Genomic DNA, 16,666 nt, shown 5'->3' with positions numbered 1-16,666 from the left:
ATAATTTGAAATGAACTAATGAATGTATTTTATTGACAGATTTACTATTTTGTTACACAATGGGTAATATGAGTCTCCGAGTGTAAATGTTAATTTTCGCAACAGCGCTTATACTTAATTCATACGAGAGTTTTGTTTGTAATTTAAGCTGTCAAAAATTTTAAACTGACATCTGAAATCAAAAAGGAAATATACCGATTCACACGACGAATCATTGTAATTTGACTGTCAGATTTATCATATATCCACACTTTTTAACTATTACTCGTATCATAAAATACCAGGTGTACCAGTATGAATTTTTTTAGTACCGATTTTTTATTTTTTTGGTGAAAATAAAACACTAATTATTAATAGGAAAGTAAAAAACATTTTATTCAAAGTATTGGCCATTGATTTGTACACATTTTGACCACCTTTCTGGCAATTTGTGGATATCACGCCAAAAAAATTGTTCGTCTTTTAAAGCAAACCAACCAGACAACCAATTTTCGACCTCCTCGTAGGAATCAAAGTGCTGCTCAGCCAATGCGTGTCCCATCGATGAAAACAAATGGTAGTCGGAAGGAGCCAAGTCTGGTGAATACGGCGGGTGGGGTAGCAGGTGCATTGTCATGGAGCAGAATTACCTTGCCGTGTCTTCTGGCCCATTCTGGTCGTTTCTCGATCAATGCATGGTTCAAATTTATCATTTGTTGTTCATAGCGACCAGCATTGACGGTTTCACCAGATTTTAGGAGCTCGTGGTACACCACACCTTTCTGGTCCTACCAAACACACAGCATTGTCTTCTTGCCGAATCGATCTGGTTTTGCAGTCGATGTTGATGGTTGTCCCGGATTAACCCATGATTTTTTCCGTTTAGGATTCTTAAAATAAATCCATTTTTCATCGCCAGTAACAATCCGATGCAAAACCGATTTTCTTTCGTGTCTTTGAAGCAAAATTTCACAAGTGTTTTTTCGGTTTTCCATCTGTCTTTCATTCAATTCATGTGGCACCCATTTTCCACACTTTTGGATCTTTTCCATAGCTTTTAAACGGTCAGAAATTGTTTGTTGTGCAACATTTAACATTTCTGCCATTTGCTTTTGACCCAAAGTGTCATCTCCATCCAATATCGTTTGCAATTCGGCGTCTTCCCTGTCGAAACATTTGTATCTTTACGCTCGCTTCATACCGGTATACCTGGTATTTAACATAATTTACATATATACCAAGTTTTTTTTGTGTTTAGTGTAAGCTTTAGTTGATGCTGATATTAAGCGCGTTTCTTTTTCAGTAACCATTTCGCTAAAAATAATATTGTTTATGTTCTTATTCTAAGTTTCGAGGATCTTGGAAGATTGTTAGAGCAACTGGCAAGAGAGGTAATATTTTGTTGTAATATTTTCCTGGTTATACAAAAATGATCTATAATAAGTGCGCAGAAAATACGCCTAACTGTGAAATAAGTTGGTCCACAATTCACTTTCCGATAGAAAAATGAATAGTTATAGAAAGTAGTCGTTATTGATGTGATGTGATCTGATACTTGCTTATAAATGTAATAAGGCGTTTCTTCATAGTAGAGAAGAACTGAGACTGTTATTTAACTCTTGTGAAATTAACAATATTAATATTTTATTTTTTGTCAACTATATTTTCTGGTACATATACAATATTTAGCAGCTATTCATTTTTTCAGAATGTTATATATTATGTAGAGGCTAGTTGAGTCAGTGCACTTAAGCACTTTTACTCTCTATTAACTGCGAGCTTTCTTCAAAACCCCTCTTTGCGCCTTGACTAGATTATTGTTTATCACTTCATCGGAGTAAGCAATAATTGACCTGAGATCTGCATACCTCCCCGAGGAGCCTGTAACCATTCTGATATTTGATAACGCGGTGTTGGTAAGTCTGTCAGATTTCGCCTGATTTCAGTCTGAAATAATTTCAGGGCACTATCCTTTATGTATTTTTTGATGGGATCAATTTTGATGTTATGGTACATTATATATACAGTCTATCAGTTGTATAGTTGATCATTTGTACTATTGCATTGCAGTAGTTGATCATATTTTTACAATATTATTGAAAGCGTATAATGCTTAGTATTTAATCATTTCTTACTATAGAAATATGTTATATATATTATATATTTTATAAAAGTCTGTGTCTAATAGGTAGAAAATGTAAATATATTTCGGGACCTATATTGAATTTTTATTCTGAATAGAAAAATTTTAACTTCATTTGAAATTTGTTTTTGCATTCAGGTGATTGTTCACATACAATGAAATTATTTAAATTAACAACAAACCCATTTCTCTAACGGTGTACCATATTAAAGAGATGGTCCGGTTAAAAGACTAGTATTTGGCTTGAATTTATTTCACGAAGAGAAGTATAAGCACCGGCCTAATACCGACTAATATTAGAAAATTCTCAACTGAGTTTTTTCTGTATAGAAAAGTTAGTTATTGGTACAAAAGGTTTATTACAGTCGTAATCTTCTGTTTTACTGGGAATCAATACCCTGTAAATTTCTATTACCATCGTTTTATGCAATTGCATCATATGTTGTACGAGTATCTGATATGCATGTTGCTTGTCAATATAGATGTATATATGTAGTTTAAATGACATATAAATAAATGTAAATACCCTCTCACTTCAACCATAAACCTGTGATGTTATTAAATATTGCATTTAAACATAATTGACGGTTTGTTCAATAGTAGCCCTTGGGGGTTTTTAAAATTGCAATATTGCTTAAACAGACAACGTCTGGGTAGCACAAGTTTCCGTTGTTTTCGGTTGGAATACTCTTGTTAGGACAAGAGTTCGAGGGGCGTGTTCGAGTTAAATACAATAAGTTCAGACTTAATTAATTACTTAAAATAAATTTAATAAATATGCAAATCTCTAATGAATGTACATGATACGAAAGTCTTTTATTATATGTGTTTTTATTTCGAATTCATTTCCGCATATATTTTAACAAGTAAACTTTATATTATTTGTTATTTTTATTATTAATTAATTTTAATTAATTAAAATATGCTTTTTTTTTGCTCTATTAGCTGCTTTTTTTGTATTCACTAAAATTGTTTAAATTTAATTTGCTTGTCCTTCTTTTTTATCTATAATATCACCCTTACAAGTATTTCGTTAAATGTATTCACTTCACTCCTCTTCAGCGCACTTATCATTCACATTGCAAAGTTGAAAGTTTTTGTTTATATTTCGTAAAGTATCTCACATCGTCTGTTAAGAAAAGTTTTAAGTTGTGTTATCTTTTTCATTGGCAAAATAAATTCAGCATTTCTATTAAATAGTTTTCAGCATTAAGTTTGGGGTTTACTTTTAAATAGTTCTGATAAGGTTAAAGTTTGTGAATTGATCTTAAAAACAGATATTAGGTTAAGTTTTTCAAAAGATTTATCTTAAACATATACAGAGCGATTCTTTCGTAAAAGGGTCAAAAAGAATCATATTAAAGGGAATTTCATATTCAATATATTTTAATACATTAAATTGAATTATTATTATTATTGATTTCCACAACTGTGATCAAGCAAAGTCAATATTTTGCATGGATCATAATAATTGTTGGAGTGTAAGATTAACTATCAATCATTTTTAAACGATTAAGAATCATATTTACTATATTGGACTCCATAAAATAGATCTGTAAATAGCTATTAAACAAATTAAACTAAACTAAAGTGAGTTCTAATGAAAAAAACATTCATTTTATTTACCATTTTTGGTAGTTCAATATAAGGTAGTCCCAAATGGCAGCCCCCATATTGTAAACTTAACTCACATTTAACATATATATAACAATGTAGCTCTTATATAACTGATTTATTAATCAAGAGTTATCTATTTCGTGATCTGAATTTGCTAGCATTGTTTTAGTAACAAGCCAAACTAGACCATCACCCAAAGCATTAGGCTTTTAGTTTAAAATTAAGATATTTTACAAAGTAAATCGTTTAACAACCGCTGAATGTTAAAAAATTGAGAAAACTTACTATAAAGACAGACACAATTTTTTAGTGATATATCGGTGGTGTGTACTTTTTTGAAAATTACGAAAGTGTGGCAAAAATTGTTAATTCCGATTTTTACAGTTACTTGATTACCAATATTTTAGGCGTCAAAATTAAAGGCATGAATAAGGAAGATATGAGGCTTCAACGGTGCTACAAGCCAGAAGCCGCACAATATCTCAAGATCATGTGAATTGTCACCTCTGGACTTTTTTGTGTGTTTATGCAAAAAATTCGTATTATGTAGATACGATGCAAATCCTTAAACTCTTTAATATGCATGTTTCTAATATATACCTTCCGTTCAAAAAATACCCGAATTTCGTAAATAAAACATACAAATTTTAATTTTATTCCAAATTTATTTTATCTCCTTCAAAATTTGCTCCTTCTAAAGCGATACACATATGCCAACGCTTGACCCAATCTTCCATACACTTTTCGTAAGCCCGTGCAGGTATGGCTTTTAGTTCTTTCGGCAATTCTCTTTTACCGATTCAAACGACTCAAAACGCTTACCACGAAGGGGCAATTTGAGTTTCGGGAACAGAAAAAAGTCGCACGGCGCCAGATCTGGCAAATATGGTGCCTGAGCGATGACAGTGGTGCCGTGTTTGGTCAAAAAATCGCGTACAACAAGAGCCGTGTGCGATGTAGCATTGTCGTGGTGAAGAATCCAATTGTTGGCTTTCCACAAATTTGGTGTTTTCTTACGGATCGACTCACGCAAATGCCACATAACGCAAAGGTAATATTCTTTATTGATGGTATGACCCTCTGGCAAAAATTCGTAATGAACAACACCGCGGTAGTTGAAAAAACAGTGCGCATAACTTTAATTTTCGAGCGACTTTTGCGCGGTTTTTTGGGTTTTGGCTCGTTTTCGAAGCGCTATTCGTTCGATTGTTGACTGGTTTCGACGTCATACTCATAAACCCATGTCTCATCATCTATTATGATGCGTTTCATGAATGTAGAGCCATTTCCATGCTCAAAAATCATTTCTTCACACACGTTCTTTCGGTATTCTTTTTGCAAAAAATCAAGGTGTTTCGGTACAGGTCGAGCTGCAACGCGTCTCATGCCCAATATATTATGTAAAATGTGGTGAACGGATCCATTTGAAATGTTTAAGTTACGAGCACTCTCCCTTTCAGTCATACGACGATCTTCCAGCACAAATTTCTTGATTTTTGCCACGTTTTTTTCGGTATTTGATGTTGATGGACGTCCAGAACGAGGCAAATCTTTAATCACTTCACGACCCTCTTTGAATGACTTATACCACTCGTATGCCTGTGTTGGAGACATAGAAGAGTCCCCGTAAGCTTTCTGCACCATTTTCAATGGTTCAACACATGAAATTTCGTTCAAAACACAAAATTTCAAACAAACTCGTTGTTTAATTGAATTTTCCATAGTAAAAATCGCTAAATGCACTTGAGGTAGTCTCACATTAACGGCTGCTGTAAACAAACTAATTGACAGATGGCGCTCAAATTTGTACCATATATCAAGAAAGAGTGTACCAACATAACAAAAATTTTTTTGAAAAAAGTCTATTAGTAGTACTTTTTGAGCTGAAGGTATGTAAGATTGTTAATATAAATATTTATTTTTATTCAAAATTATTATAAATTAAGATAAAAAAGTTGTGTCGGTTTTACAGTTCCTTATATATTATTTAACATTATTACAGCCTCTTTGAGCATATCTACATTTCCTTTTAAATTTAGGTACAATCAAAAAGTTCCAAAACCTTGCAAAAATAAGAAATTGGCAATACTGTTGTGACAGTCCACATAACATACCTTGTGATCAAAAAAGAACTTATTCGTTCTTTTTTTGAATTCCCGCTCTTATCCAATCGGTAAATTTTTTTTATCCATAGAGTTTAGGCAATATGGAAACGATCAGAAAATATTAGCGATTACATTCTCAAAATATTTTATAAACACTTTTCTATTTTGCCAAATTTTTTAATGGAGCAGATGTGAAACTGTTTCTAGAGAATAACATATATTGGAAAAGTTTGCAATGCATTTTGGTTGGGGTGTACTGCAATGCAGTAGTCCAATATACAAAAAATATGCATCGTTTTGAAGGAAAATCATAATAACAATAATTAAAAGTCGTTAAGTTGTATTATATATATATATTTTTATTATTAATATTTATTTACAATTTATCTTAACTACAGATTACAAGCAAAGAGAATATATTAACAATCACAGAACAAATATTATGGTCAAAATATAAAATATTCTACAATACAGTATTTAAGATTAACTTAAAATATATTTTAATTAACTTATGAAGCTAGATTTAATTTATTTATTAATATAAGAAATAATAATTATTAACCCTTTATTCTAGGATTTTCTAAAAGTATGTTCATTTACCTTTATAAGTACAAATTATGAAGAAGTATTCGAAGAAAAAGTTAATTCTTTCCTTAAATAATTCAAATTATAAAGAAATATTCGGATAAAATGTTGATATTATTCCATAACTCAAACCATTAGAAGGAATTCGGAAGAAAAAGGTATAGAGTCGTATAGAGACTATTCAGAGTGTTGAACTAATAGCACAGGTTTACTTCTATGAATTCACAAGATAAAAGCTACCATTAGCGACTAAAGTCACAAAATAAAACCATCACAAACTAAAATTATTCTATAACTAAAATTATTCTGCCCAATACCTGATTAGTAAGCGAACCGATTTATGACAGATAGGGAGCACAATAGACCCGGTGGTCGTAGTGCCACATCCCGTAACAATAATAATAATACGACAGAAAAACTCCACTCTAAGAAGGCAATAAGCCAGTATTCAAGCAAACAGATCCTATATTGATACAGTTAGCTTTCTCGTCTAACAGATTATATTTTCATTAGTTCTCAATGAGTTTACTACTTTCTTGGATACTCTAATAAAAATTGAAATCTGAGTTATCCAAAAAACATTACATTGATCCCTAAAATACATGAATATGGAGAATGAAATTTGTGTACTTCAAGAACTCATCCAGAAGAGAAGCAATGCTGCTTTCTCCCACTGATACTATTTTTAACAGTCACTGAAATTATTTTGTATAAAAGTTTTGGTCAAGTAAATAGAGTGAGGCCCTATTCTCCACACAGGAGAGAAGAACAGGAGTAAGTAAGTAAGTAAATAGAGAGAGCCTTGAATGGCATATAATAATGCATAGTTTACTTTGGTAAAACTTTCAAATATGCATTTAAAAAAATGAAATAAATGCTTAAACAAAAGTGACAGCATTAAAGTTCAACTCCAATAAGACGAAAATAAAGTAATAAATAAGATAAAATATGATAAAACTGCAGACAGTTTCTAAAAAATGTGCTCCACCGGATTACCAAAGCCAAAGTCTTTTCTGCACAACTATACGCTTTAGTAGATCCCGTGACATCAATGAAAAAAACCATAAGACGAATATTTAAGTCAAGTCCCTTGCCAGTGCCACTGTGTGGATGTGAAAAGCGGTTAATAACAGAAATGTTACAAAACGTATTGCAATACGATTTGCCCATATATAATTCTAAAAACCTATCTAAACTCATATGATAAGTGACGAATATACAATGCTAGGATGCCTATTCAAACGAAACAAGAAACCATGGTAGGCCATAAATAACAAAGAGACAAAGTTTGCGAAGAGATATTATAGATTCTTGACATATTTGAAATAAAATGGAGAAAGAAATATAACGAGTAGGAAATGTTTTTTTGACATCTTATTATCTAGTAGAAGTTAAAAGAATATTATCACCATTAGCGCCTTTTTAATTATTGCTCCTAATAACAACAATTTGTATTTATTTCGATTTCCAAGAATATTATAAGTAACATATAAAGATAAGTGGAGAAATTAAACTGAAACGTGTTTTCCACCCAAAGTAACGATTAATTTTAACAACTTAGCACGTTTACCATCCACAGTTTCTTGTTTCAACTGACCCACGCCGTCTATACATTTGAATATGTTAACATAGTCAACGATTTTTTCAGCCATACATAGTAGGTGTATTCCACAATCATAGGTGTTTGTCTAAGATATACATGAGTCAATGAAATTATATTAGAAGACAAAACGTAAAATAACACTCACTTGCTGCAAACATTTCATTGGCTTCAATCTAAATCTTTTATAGTTCATTGCAGCTTTGACTTGGTGCATTAATTGACTGGCCGCACCGCCGTTTTGATCACAGAAGGAATCAAAATGGTAGAATGTTCTTTCTGGCCTGGATAACGCCAGCAATGACCAGTGGCTACCTCCAGCATGAGCCGTTATATTGTCATTCAATGCGAACAATATAAACATTTTAGAACCGGCATTCAGGTCATTTAACATGGTTGTTAATTCTTCCTGGCTTATAAACTTCATGCACTGGGTCACTGCTGGCGCTACAAAAAGTACTTCCGAATTGTTTTTATACTTCAATTTTTTAAGATATGCAAAATAGAAAGCTATTATTTGATCATTTAGCCAATGTGGACCTTTCAATATGTTAATATCTTTTGTGCGAAGGATAATATCATGGAAATTCAGGCAAACAGGATCCGATTGTTGTGCTTGTTCTTGTGAAGACAATTTCTTGGTTGGCTTAGGCATTTTGTGAAAAATTGAATAAGTTGATTGAAACAAGGTTCTCTACTAAAGAATATAATTAAATTAAAAATTGCTGTTAATTTTAATTAAGTATAGTTGACGTACAAAATTAAGACGCTTTTGTGCAGAATGGAAACAAGACTTTTCAATAATTTAAAATTCTTAAAATTTGAAATTTAAACAAAAAAAAATTAATATAAATTTTACTATGTTTAAAAAGAATAATTCAATATTTACCTATCTGACAGAGGATCTTTAAATTAATATCAATATTTGTTTTGAGACTTGTTTTGATGTGTTAATTTTAGTGTTTAGAATCGAAGTCCAAACTAAATTTTTTTCTTGATATATAATATATGAAGGTGTTAATATAAAACATGTAACAATATATTTACATTGTCAATATTACATCTGCATTCAAATAGAATACCTCTCAGCCTATACACACGATAGCCTTGTTCTTTATTTCCGCTGTAATTATGGCTTGCTCCTGATTGCGATGTCAAATCAAGTAGATACCAAGAATATTTATAAGTATTCTTAGTCTTATATCAAAGATATCAAAGTTTGATATGTAAATTTAATTTCGACTCTTTTTAATTTTAACTCAATTAGGGCAAGCTCTTTAAAATTCACTAGTTCTATTCAAAGATTCGAGAAACATATAACATTTTTATATTCAAAATAAAATTTCAATATCTATTTGAAATTTTTTCTATATCAATGTTTATATGATATGTTTATACATACACATATGTCTACTTACAAAACAAGTACAACTATTTTATATATATATCGAAGAAAATGAGCAAAATTTCTATCTACTTCAAATTGCTACAAAATGGCAGTCAATACTCCTACTAAGAATAAATTTATCATAGGGTTTAACAATTAAAATTTTGACTTAAGTTTTAACCGAATTACAATACTTTCTCTTTCTACTCTTGTATGAAATGTCAAAAATTGCACCTTTTAAGAGCGAATTTCTCCAATTTCAGTACGTTTTGGAGAAAAAATGGCAGAAAGCAACACAGCCTATTTTATAAACCGCTAATAATCTAATTTTCACACTTTCCGATTTTAAGAAAGGCATATAATCTTGTAAGTACTGTTAGCAATTATTATAAGATAATATAATAAAAAATTAGGATTATTACAGCCTCTTTGAGCATTTCTACAATTCCTTTTAAATTTAGGTACAACCAAAAAGTACCAAAACCTTACAAAAATAAGAAATTGGCAATACTCTTGTGACAGTCTACATTACATGCATTTTCGTCATAGGCCGAAAGCGTCAATTTTGTCGTGCCCGAGACACTCTGCATAACATGCCTCAGACAAACATAGTTCAATTGTGTGTACTTTGGCCTGATGAATTGATTTTTTTTGATTTCGAAATACTCCCGCCCCAATTATTTCCGTCGTAGCTGATATATAAATAACGCTTCTAACTCAAATTTTAGATTTTTAGTGAAGTGGCCTTATTGTAGATTAACAATCAGATTCTAATCTATAATATTTGTGTAAAATTTTTTTTAATTTGTACAATCTATACAGTTATATTGTGATCCATATATTAGTTCATTTCACTATAACTCATTTTATTTTAACTAACAGAAGTCACTTCTTGCAGACAAAAAGCGTCTAAAACTATTTTTCACTAATTTTCTACAGCTATGACTGCGTAATTATTATTTATAATAGCATTGCTTCATATACCTACCTGTATATTTAAAAGTATCTAGAAGTTCTTATTAAATAAGGATACTATTTTAATAAAAAAAAATTTTTTTAAATATTTCAGTTTGCGTCTGAGATATCTGAAAAAAATTGAAAGTAAATTTTATTCGCCGAACAAATTGTAGACAATTTTTTAAAGCTTTTATTATAGAAAAATCTTGAAAAGTAGTGAACTACAACAACAAAAATTTATATTTTATATTATTTTAATTAATTGAATTTTTGGCTGACCATCATTTGTGGTCTTGGAAATATTTCTTGCATGTAATTAATCATAAATAACTTTTTAAGACTACAAGTATCAAGGATTGAGCTTGTGCTCTATCAAATTTGAAGCTCAGAGCCAGTGTTTGTTAGCCAACTGGCCCAAAGTCGTTAAGTCAAGTGTACATATTTTTGAACTTTGAGTTTTTTTATTGGCGTGAAAGTTTATTAACAAATTCACTTACTGTGTTATATTAACTTTTTTTTTATTTAATAAAATATATTGAATTTTGTCATGAAATAATATTGAATTTAATATCTTTATGGGATTATTAAAGTAGTAGATTTCACCCCACTTTTGTAATATATGCAATCTGTAATGTCTCTAGCAATAGAAAAAATGATATCATTTTTCTCAAATCAGAAAATGAGCTTAAGATGAAAGGTTAAGCTAAAAACCTAATTATAGCTTACTAACAATCCATAATCAATAATCAAAGTAAGTAATTTTCTGTGAGGGTTCCCAGCACATACCTTGCGTGTACTTTTAAGGTAGCTCTAAAGTAACTTGATTATACTAAGGGGGAAACGTAACTATGACAGCAGACATGTTGAGCGGAACAAATTGATGCTGTTTAAAGTAGAGATAGGCACATCAGCCTAACAATAATTTTTTTCTTGTGGTTGCATTTAAACGAGAATGTGATGAGAATATACTAGTATGTACATTCTATGAAATCTTAGGGTACACTACAGTACTTTCACTTTCGAGACAAAAAATGTACTTACAATGAATTTAAATTTTAAATCGTTTATTTTTTATTATATTTTAATGATTTATGAACTAAATAAAAATATGAACTAATAAATAAAAATTTTCGCTCAAGCAAATTGGAATGTGTAGAATACGTTTTGTTGAGTAATTATGGCCTAAGATGGGCCATAATGAGCAAGTGCTCATTCCTGATTTATAGGCAACAAAGTAAGAGAAGTGAAGAGAAGAGAAACAGCAGAAAAATAGGTGTGTGTGAAAGTTGTATCACTGGTTGCAGGTACTGAAGGTATCACATTCGTGTTATTCAACAAAATTTTGTCAGGCTTAAGTGAACAGCTCGCTGCCTCCCACCGCTTAGATTTGTACTGAAAAGACACAAATCAAACCAAAGCGGGAAAGAAAGTGCTCTGTCAAACGAGGTAGGAAATGATACCTTGCCAAAAGTAATATCATATTCCATACGTTTGTGCTTTTATGTTATTTATTATGTTGTGCTTTGGTTATTGTGTACAATTTAGGAAGAAAAAAAAATTAATTTCGACTTGATGTTTAGCAAATTTTTGCTTCTATTCTATTGTAATACCTGACATTTTGCGTCTTGCGTCTTCGGTTCTGCCTTTCTTAAATAAGCAGATTATGATTATTATCAATCAGTGATTTTCTTTTCGTCTTTTATGAGAGTATCAATTTATTCAATAAATTGAAGCATTTTAATGGGATCTGGCAAAATGGAAGCATCCACAGTAACTATTTTATAATTATAATTTTAAGTATATATAGTAGTGGCGGAGTTCTGATTGTAAAAATAAAATGATATATAAAGAAATATTTCTTTGTCGTAAGTTTTTATAGTTGACTAAAATAATGATAATAGCAGTTAGTAAAATTTTATTTACATAAATATCAATATTTATATAAATATGTTTATTTAGGTGGAAATATTTTTATTAGTATGTTTTCGAAAAGTGCTAAGAAATCAAATCTTTAATCTATATCTTTTTCCACTGATATTCTTAAAAGATGATAAGTTTCTCCCATATTTTTAACGTTTAATCACTAACATTTCTAGTTAATATATGTATTAGTATTTGTATTTGCATTATTATTATCTTTAGTTCATTTTAGGTGTAATAAGTTGTTCTATTGGAGCATTCATATCAAAAGAATACACCTATTGTCAGGAAGATGAGTGTCTATCCTCTTATTGTCTGTTCCTCTGAATGCAACAGATATATGTGTATACTAGGTGGATTGATAATTACCTGTCTTCACAATAGGTGGCAACGCCGGAACAAAATAAATTATGTTTTGTATATCTGCCAAGTTCTAAACAGGTAAAATTAAGCCCACAGCAATTACAACATTTATAAATAGTCTAAAATTGTCCTAGTTGGGCCTTTAGGTGCACAATAGATCTATTAGGTCGGGGTGCTTTAATAGCCTATTACTTAAATAAATAATTGGTGATTTTTAAAAAATTGAAAAAATTGAATATCGTTTAATAATAACATTTAAACGAATTTAAACGTGGTCGTACGATTGTTTTTGATGAAGAGCGTCCGGGTCATTCAAAAGAGGTTACAACTGAAAAAAAGTTTCAAAAAATGCACGATATTGTATTGGATGAACCAAAAATTGAATTGAATAAGATAACAGAGATAAGAAACATACAATATGAACGTGTATCGAATATTTTATGTGAATATTTGTGTATTAAAAAGCTTCCGGCAATATGGGTGCTGCGTTTGCTCAAAATTGACCAAAAATGAGAACAACTTCTTTATTCAAAATATTGTTTGGAAATGTTAATACACAATCTAGCTGACTGTAAGTGTCGAGCAGTGAGAATTAATGAAGCATGGATCCATTACTTCATACCTGACGGAAAAACAATAAGCCAGATAATGGATAGAGCCCGGGGGTAGTGTTCTTAAACGATCACAAACTTAACAATCGGTTAGAAAAATCTTAGGTTCCGTATATTGGGATTCAAGTGGAATAATTTTCATAGACTTTTTGGGAAAAGGATAAACAATAATATCAGATTACTATGACATATTATTGGATCAATTAAATCACTCGATATTTGTCGAGGTATACTTTGAAGGACTTGATAAATCGTATATCGTGATTTTAAAAGGTGAGAAATTGTTAGACTCGATGTGTCGTGCTAAAAGGAGACTATATTGAAGCATAAACTATAATTTTCCAAACAAAATGCGTTTTTATTACTTAGGTCGGGTATTTATCAATCTACCTAATATATATATGTCTATAGACATATAATAAAGTTTGCTGAATGGAAATGATGCTTATACTGTAAACGATAATCGAACAAGTTGTCAATCTAACTTGATTAAGACTTCCAAATTTGTAAATATAACAAACCATTTATGAGTTGTACGAAATCGTAACCAGGTAACAATAAAGCAAATATCATCATCATAAACATAGTTATGTTAATGTCATTTTGAATTTCATAACTTTTCTTAAATAAGGTAAGTTGTGCTGTTGCTTTACTGCTTCATCAAGTTTAGTACGATTATATTTTTATTACACCGAAGTGCTTTAACTGTGCACATTATTATCTTTAGACGAATAAGTGCAGTTTTTCGCATACTTGCCGAGAGCGTTGTATCGAAGGAGCAACTTGTCTGCTGCTGTTTGTTTGTAAATCACACAGTATAACTTTATTATATATAATAGAATTTAGGATAGTAAGATTTAAACTGCTCAGGGCACACTCTTCATACGGATATATAAATTTACACAAACTTTACATTTACTTTCACAGAGATTCATGACTACACAATAACAGTTGACTTTAGTGGTTTACTATTAAAACTATGGAGTTTAATAATCAATTTTCTTTAAAACATTTTTCGTATACAAGTTAATATTTCCTTAACGATTTTTTTAATTTTCAACAACTTATACTATTATTAACCTTAACCTTTTGTACCGGAAAGTTACCGTATTAGTCACTTCTTATAGAGCCAAAATATTAAATAAATACCCAGAGAAAATATCAAAAGGTTTCATAAAACACAGTTTGACACAATTCCTAAATATATTTCAAGAAAAGATGGTTGACCTATAGCGGCTAGGTGTCACTAGCTAGCAAGAATGAATATAAAGCTCTTTCAAAATATTGACATGATTAATAGAGATGTGCCTTTCATTTTGCCACCAAGCTCTCCATTATTGTTGGGTATCTAATATTGTATGTAGTTGCTAGGATTCGCAGTGAGATCATATATACGTAGACAATGAAAATTTTAGAAACATAGGTGGGAAATAGTGAAACCAGCAAAATTTTATTAGAAACCGTTAAACACTGTTCCATTTAGCACTATTAGCTTGTATTGAGGGTATTTTAATGGTGCCATTTGACCATGGTTTTATCCCTCAAGGCATCCGCAGACCTGGAGAACCAGCTAAAACTTGGAGAAGAACAATTGAAGAAGAATTAAGAGAAGCGAACTATTCCTGAGTGATATATGCCGCGAATCGAATACCCAAATCCGATATAAAAATATGGTAGAGGCCCTATGCTCCACTGGGAGATAAGGATAAAAGAAGAAGAAGAAGAAGAATTTGACCATTAGAAATTCATATTGAGAGTATTCACGAAAATTCGTAAATGTAACTTAAACTGCTTACATTTAAGTTTAGTATAACAGTTGCTTATTCAACTGATAAAACTTTGTAGAAAATGTAAGACTTCATTATAAAAATTATATTTACTTTCAGGGCGAAGGACCTAGAGTTCAGTTCCTAGTTCTTAGTTAACTTAAAACTTAATTTTAATGTTGACTGACAAATAAATAAATAAATTTCATTTATTTAAAAAATTAAATATAATGAATTGCTTTAATAAATCATTTGTTTTCACTTTCTTTTGATATTATTTTATTTATATTAAAATGTCAACTAACTTACCAATTATTTAACCCTAGTCGGACGGACTTTCCAATTGCAATAACTTTTTTTGCCTATCGCAGCGACCTGAAATTGAAAAATCTCTCTATACTTTGCTTTAGATAATATCTTTAAAATTTTAGAAAAATATCCGGGCAACTTTCTGAGATATGAAGTTGAATTGATTTCACTTTCACTTAAGACTTGTTAGGGACAATTGTTGTACATTAATGTATTTTGTATAAAATGATGAAATAAAAAACATTTTTTTAAGACAGGTCTTATAAGAAAAATTAAAAGTTTAGTATAAGAAATGGAAATCCGCTGATATAATGTATTTCATCGACTTTCTTCAATAGAGTGTTAATCGTAAACAGGTTCCACGCAAACCACATATGATTTTGGTCTTTCTTTTCAACTCAAATGTTAGCAAATGTGACAGCTACTAAGATTTGCGTTGGCTCCACTTCTGCCATAAGTTACTTTAGCACTAGTTCCTTGTTCTGGTGGTAGCAAAATAGGTCATCCAAGAACTATTTTTACTGCACTTCAAAGAGAATGGTTATTCATCATTTTTTTGTTTGTACTACGGTTTTTAATTCAAGCCATGTAGGTATAGCTATTTGGTAAGATCTTTGAGGAACTTTATTCATTGTTCCTTTATTTTGAACCTTGGGTGATGCTGTGAGTAGATAATATAAGATGACAATCCAGTGACATCAATCATGTTGTATAACATTGCTAGAGGCCAAAGTATCGTTATTCGTTTACTGTATATTCACTCAACATTTTGTCCATCACGTCGATGCTACCTTGTGTGATTACAAATTAGGATTTCAAAAACAAATCACTATTATTAATTTACCATAAAAATCCTGGAAAGGGGAAGATTTTTCATTCTATATATATGAAGGTACAATTGTACCTCTGCCGCCTCTTAACATTGTAAAGACTCCCAGTCCGACAAGGGTTAAGCAAACAACTTCTAAAATTGTTTATCAAAATGTAAGTTAGGTGGTTCGGCCCCGAACTACTTCAGGGGCATGGTTATTGGGCAAGAAGACTAGGAACTATACTAACCGAAGAGCTTGCACAATGAGCTAACTGTTCTATTTCATAGATTACTCGATGAGTACACTCAATAGAAGATGATTATTCTTTTAAGCTACTTAAAGAGTAGGTTTAACTAGCAAAGCGTATCTTGCAAAGACCGGAACTAATGTCTTCTCGAAAAATAGCGTAAAAGATTAAAATATAACCATTTTATGGGCCTGTGGTACTTATGTCACGAATTGACAGAGGCCTGTGGAGCGGCAGTTGTGAAACGCTGCTTTGGTTATGGGTT

At 30.9% G+C, this 16,666-nt stretch overlaps 2 protein-coding genes across 2 annotated transcripts; both read right to left on the bottom strand.

Moving 5' to 3' along the window:
* Window positions 1-4,933: 4,933 nt before the first annotated feature.
* Window positions 4,934-5,383, bottom strand: LOC119688492 (protein GVQW3-like). The gene has a single exon (XM_038103168.1). It carries the CDS (start codon window positions 5,381-5,383, stop codon window positions 4,934-4,936), a length of 450 nt encoding a protein of 149 aa, XP_037959096.1.
* Window positions 5,384-7,850: 2,467 nt separating this feature from the next.
* On the bottom strand, window positions 7,851-8,841 carry LOC119689808 (sentrin-specific protease 8-like). The gene is made up of 3 exons (XM_038104717.1): window positions 8,787-8,841; window positions 8,178-8,726; window positions 7,851-8,117 (listed from the first exon to the last, which is right to left on the bottom strand). The coding sequence occupies exons 2-3, from the start codon at window positions 8,682-8,684 to the stop codon at window positions 7,938-7,940; spliced, it is 687 nt and encodes a 228-aa protein (XP_037960645.1). The 5' UTR covers window positions 8,685-8,726; window positions 8,787-8,841; the 3' UTR covers window positions 7,851-7,937.
* Between the last annotated feature and the right edge of the window lie 7,825 nt (window positions 8,842-16,666).

Source organism: Teleopsis dalmanni, chromosome X (genome assembly GCF_002237135.1).
Source record: "Teleopsis dalmanni isolate 2A chromosome X, ASM223713v2, whole genome shotgun sequence".
In the NCBI taxonomy this organism is placed as follows: Eukaryota; Metazoa; Arthropoda; class Insecta; order Diptera; family Diopsidae; genus Teleopsis; species Teleopsis dalmanni.
Note: the sequence above shows the minus strand (reverse complement) of the source record. Positions and strands in the feature narration are given on the sequence as shown.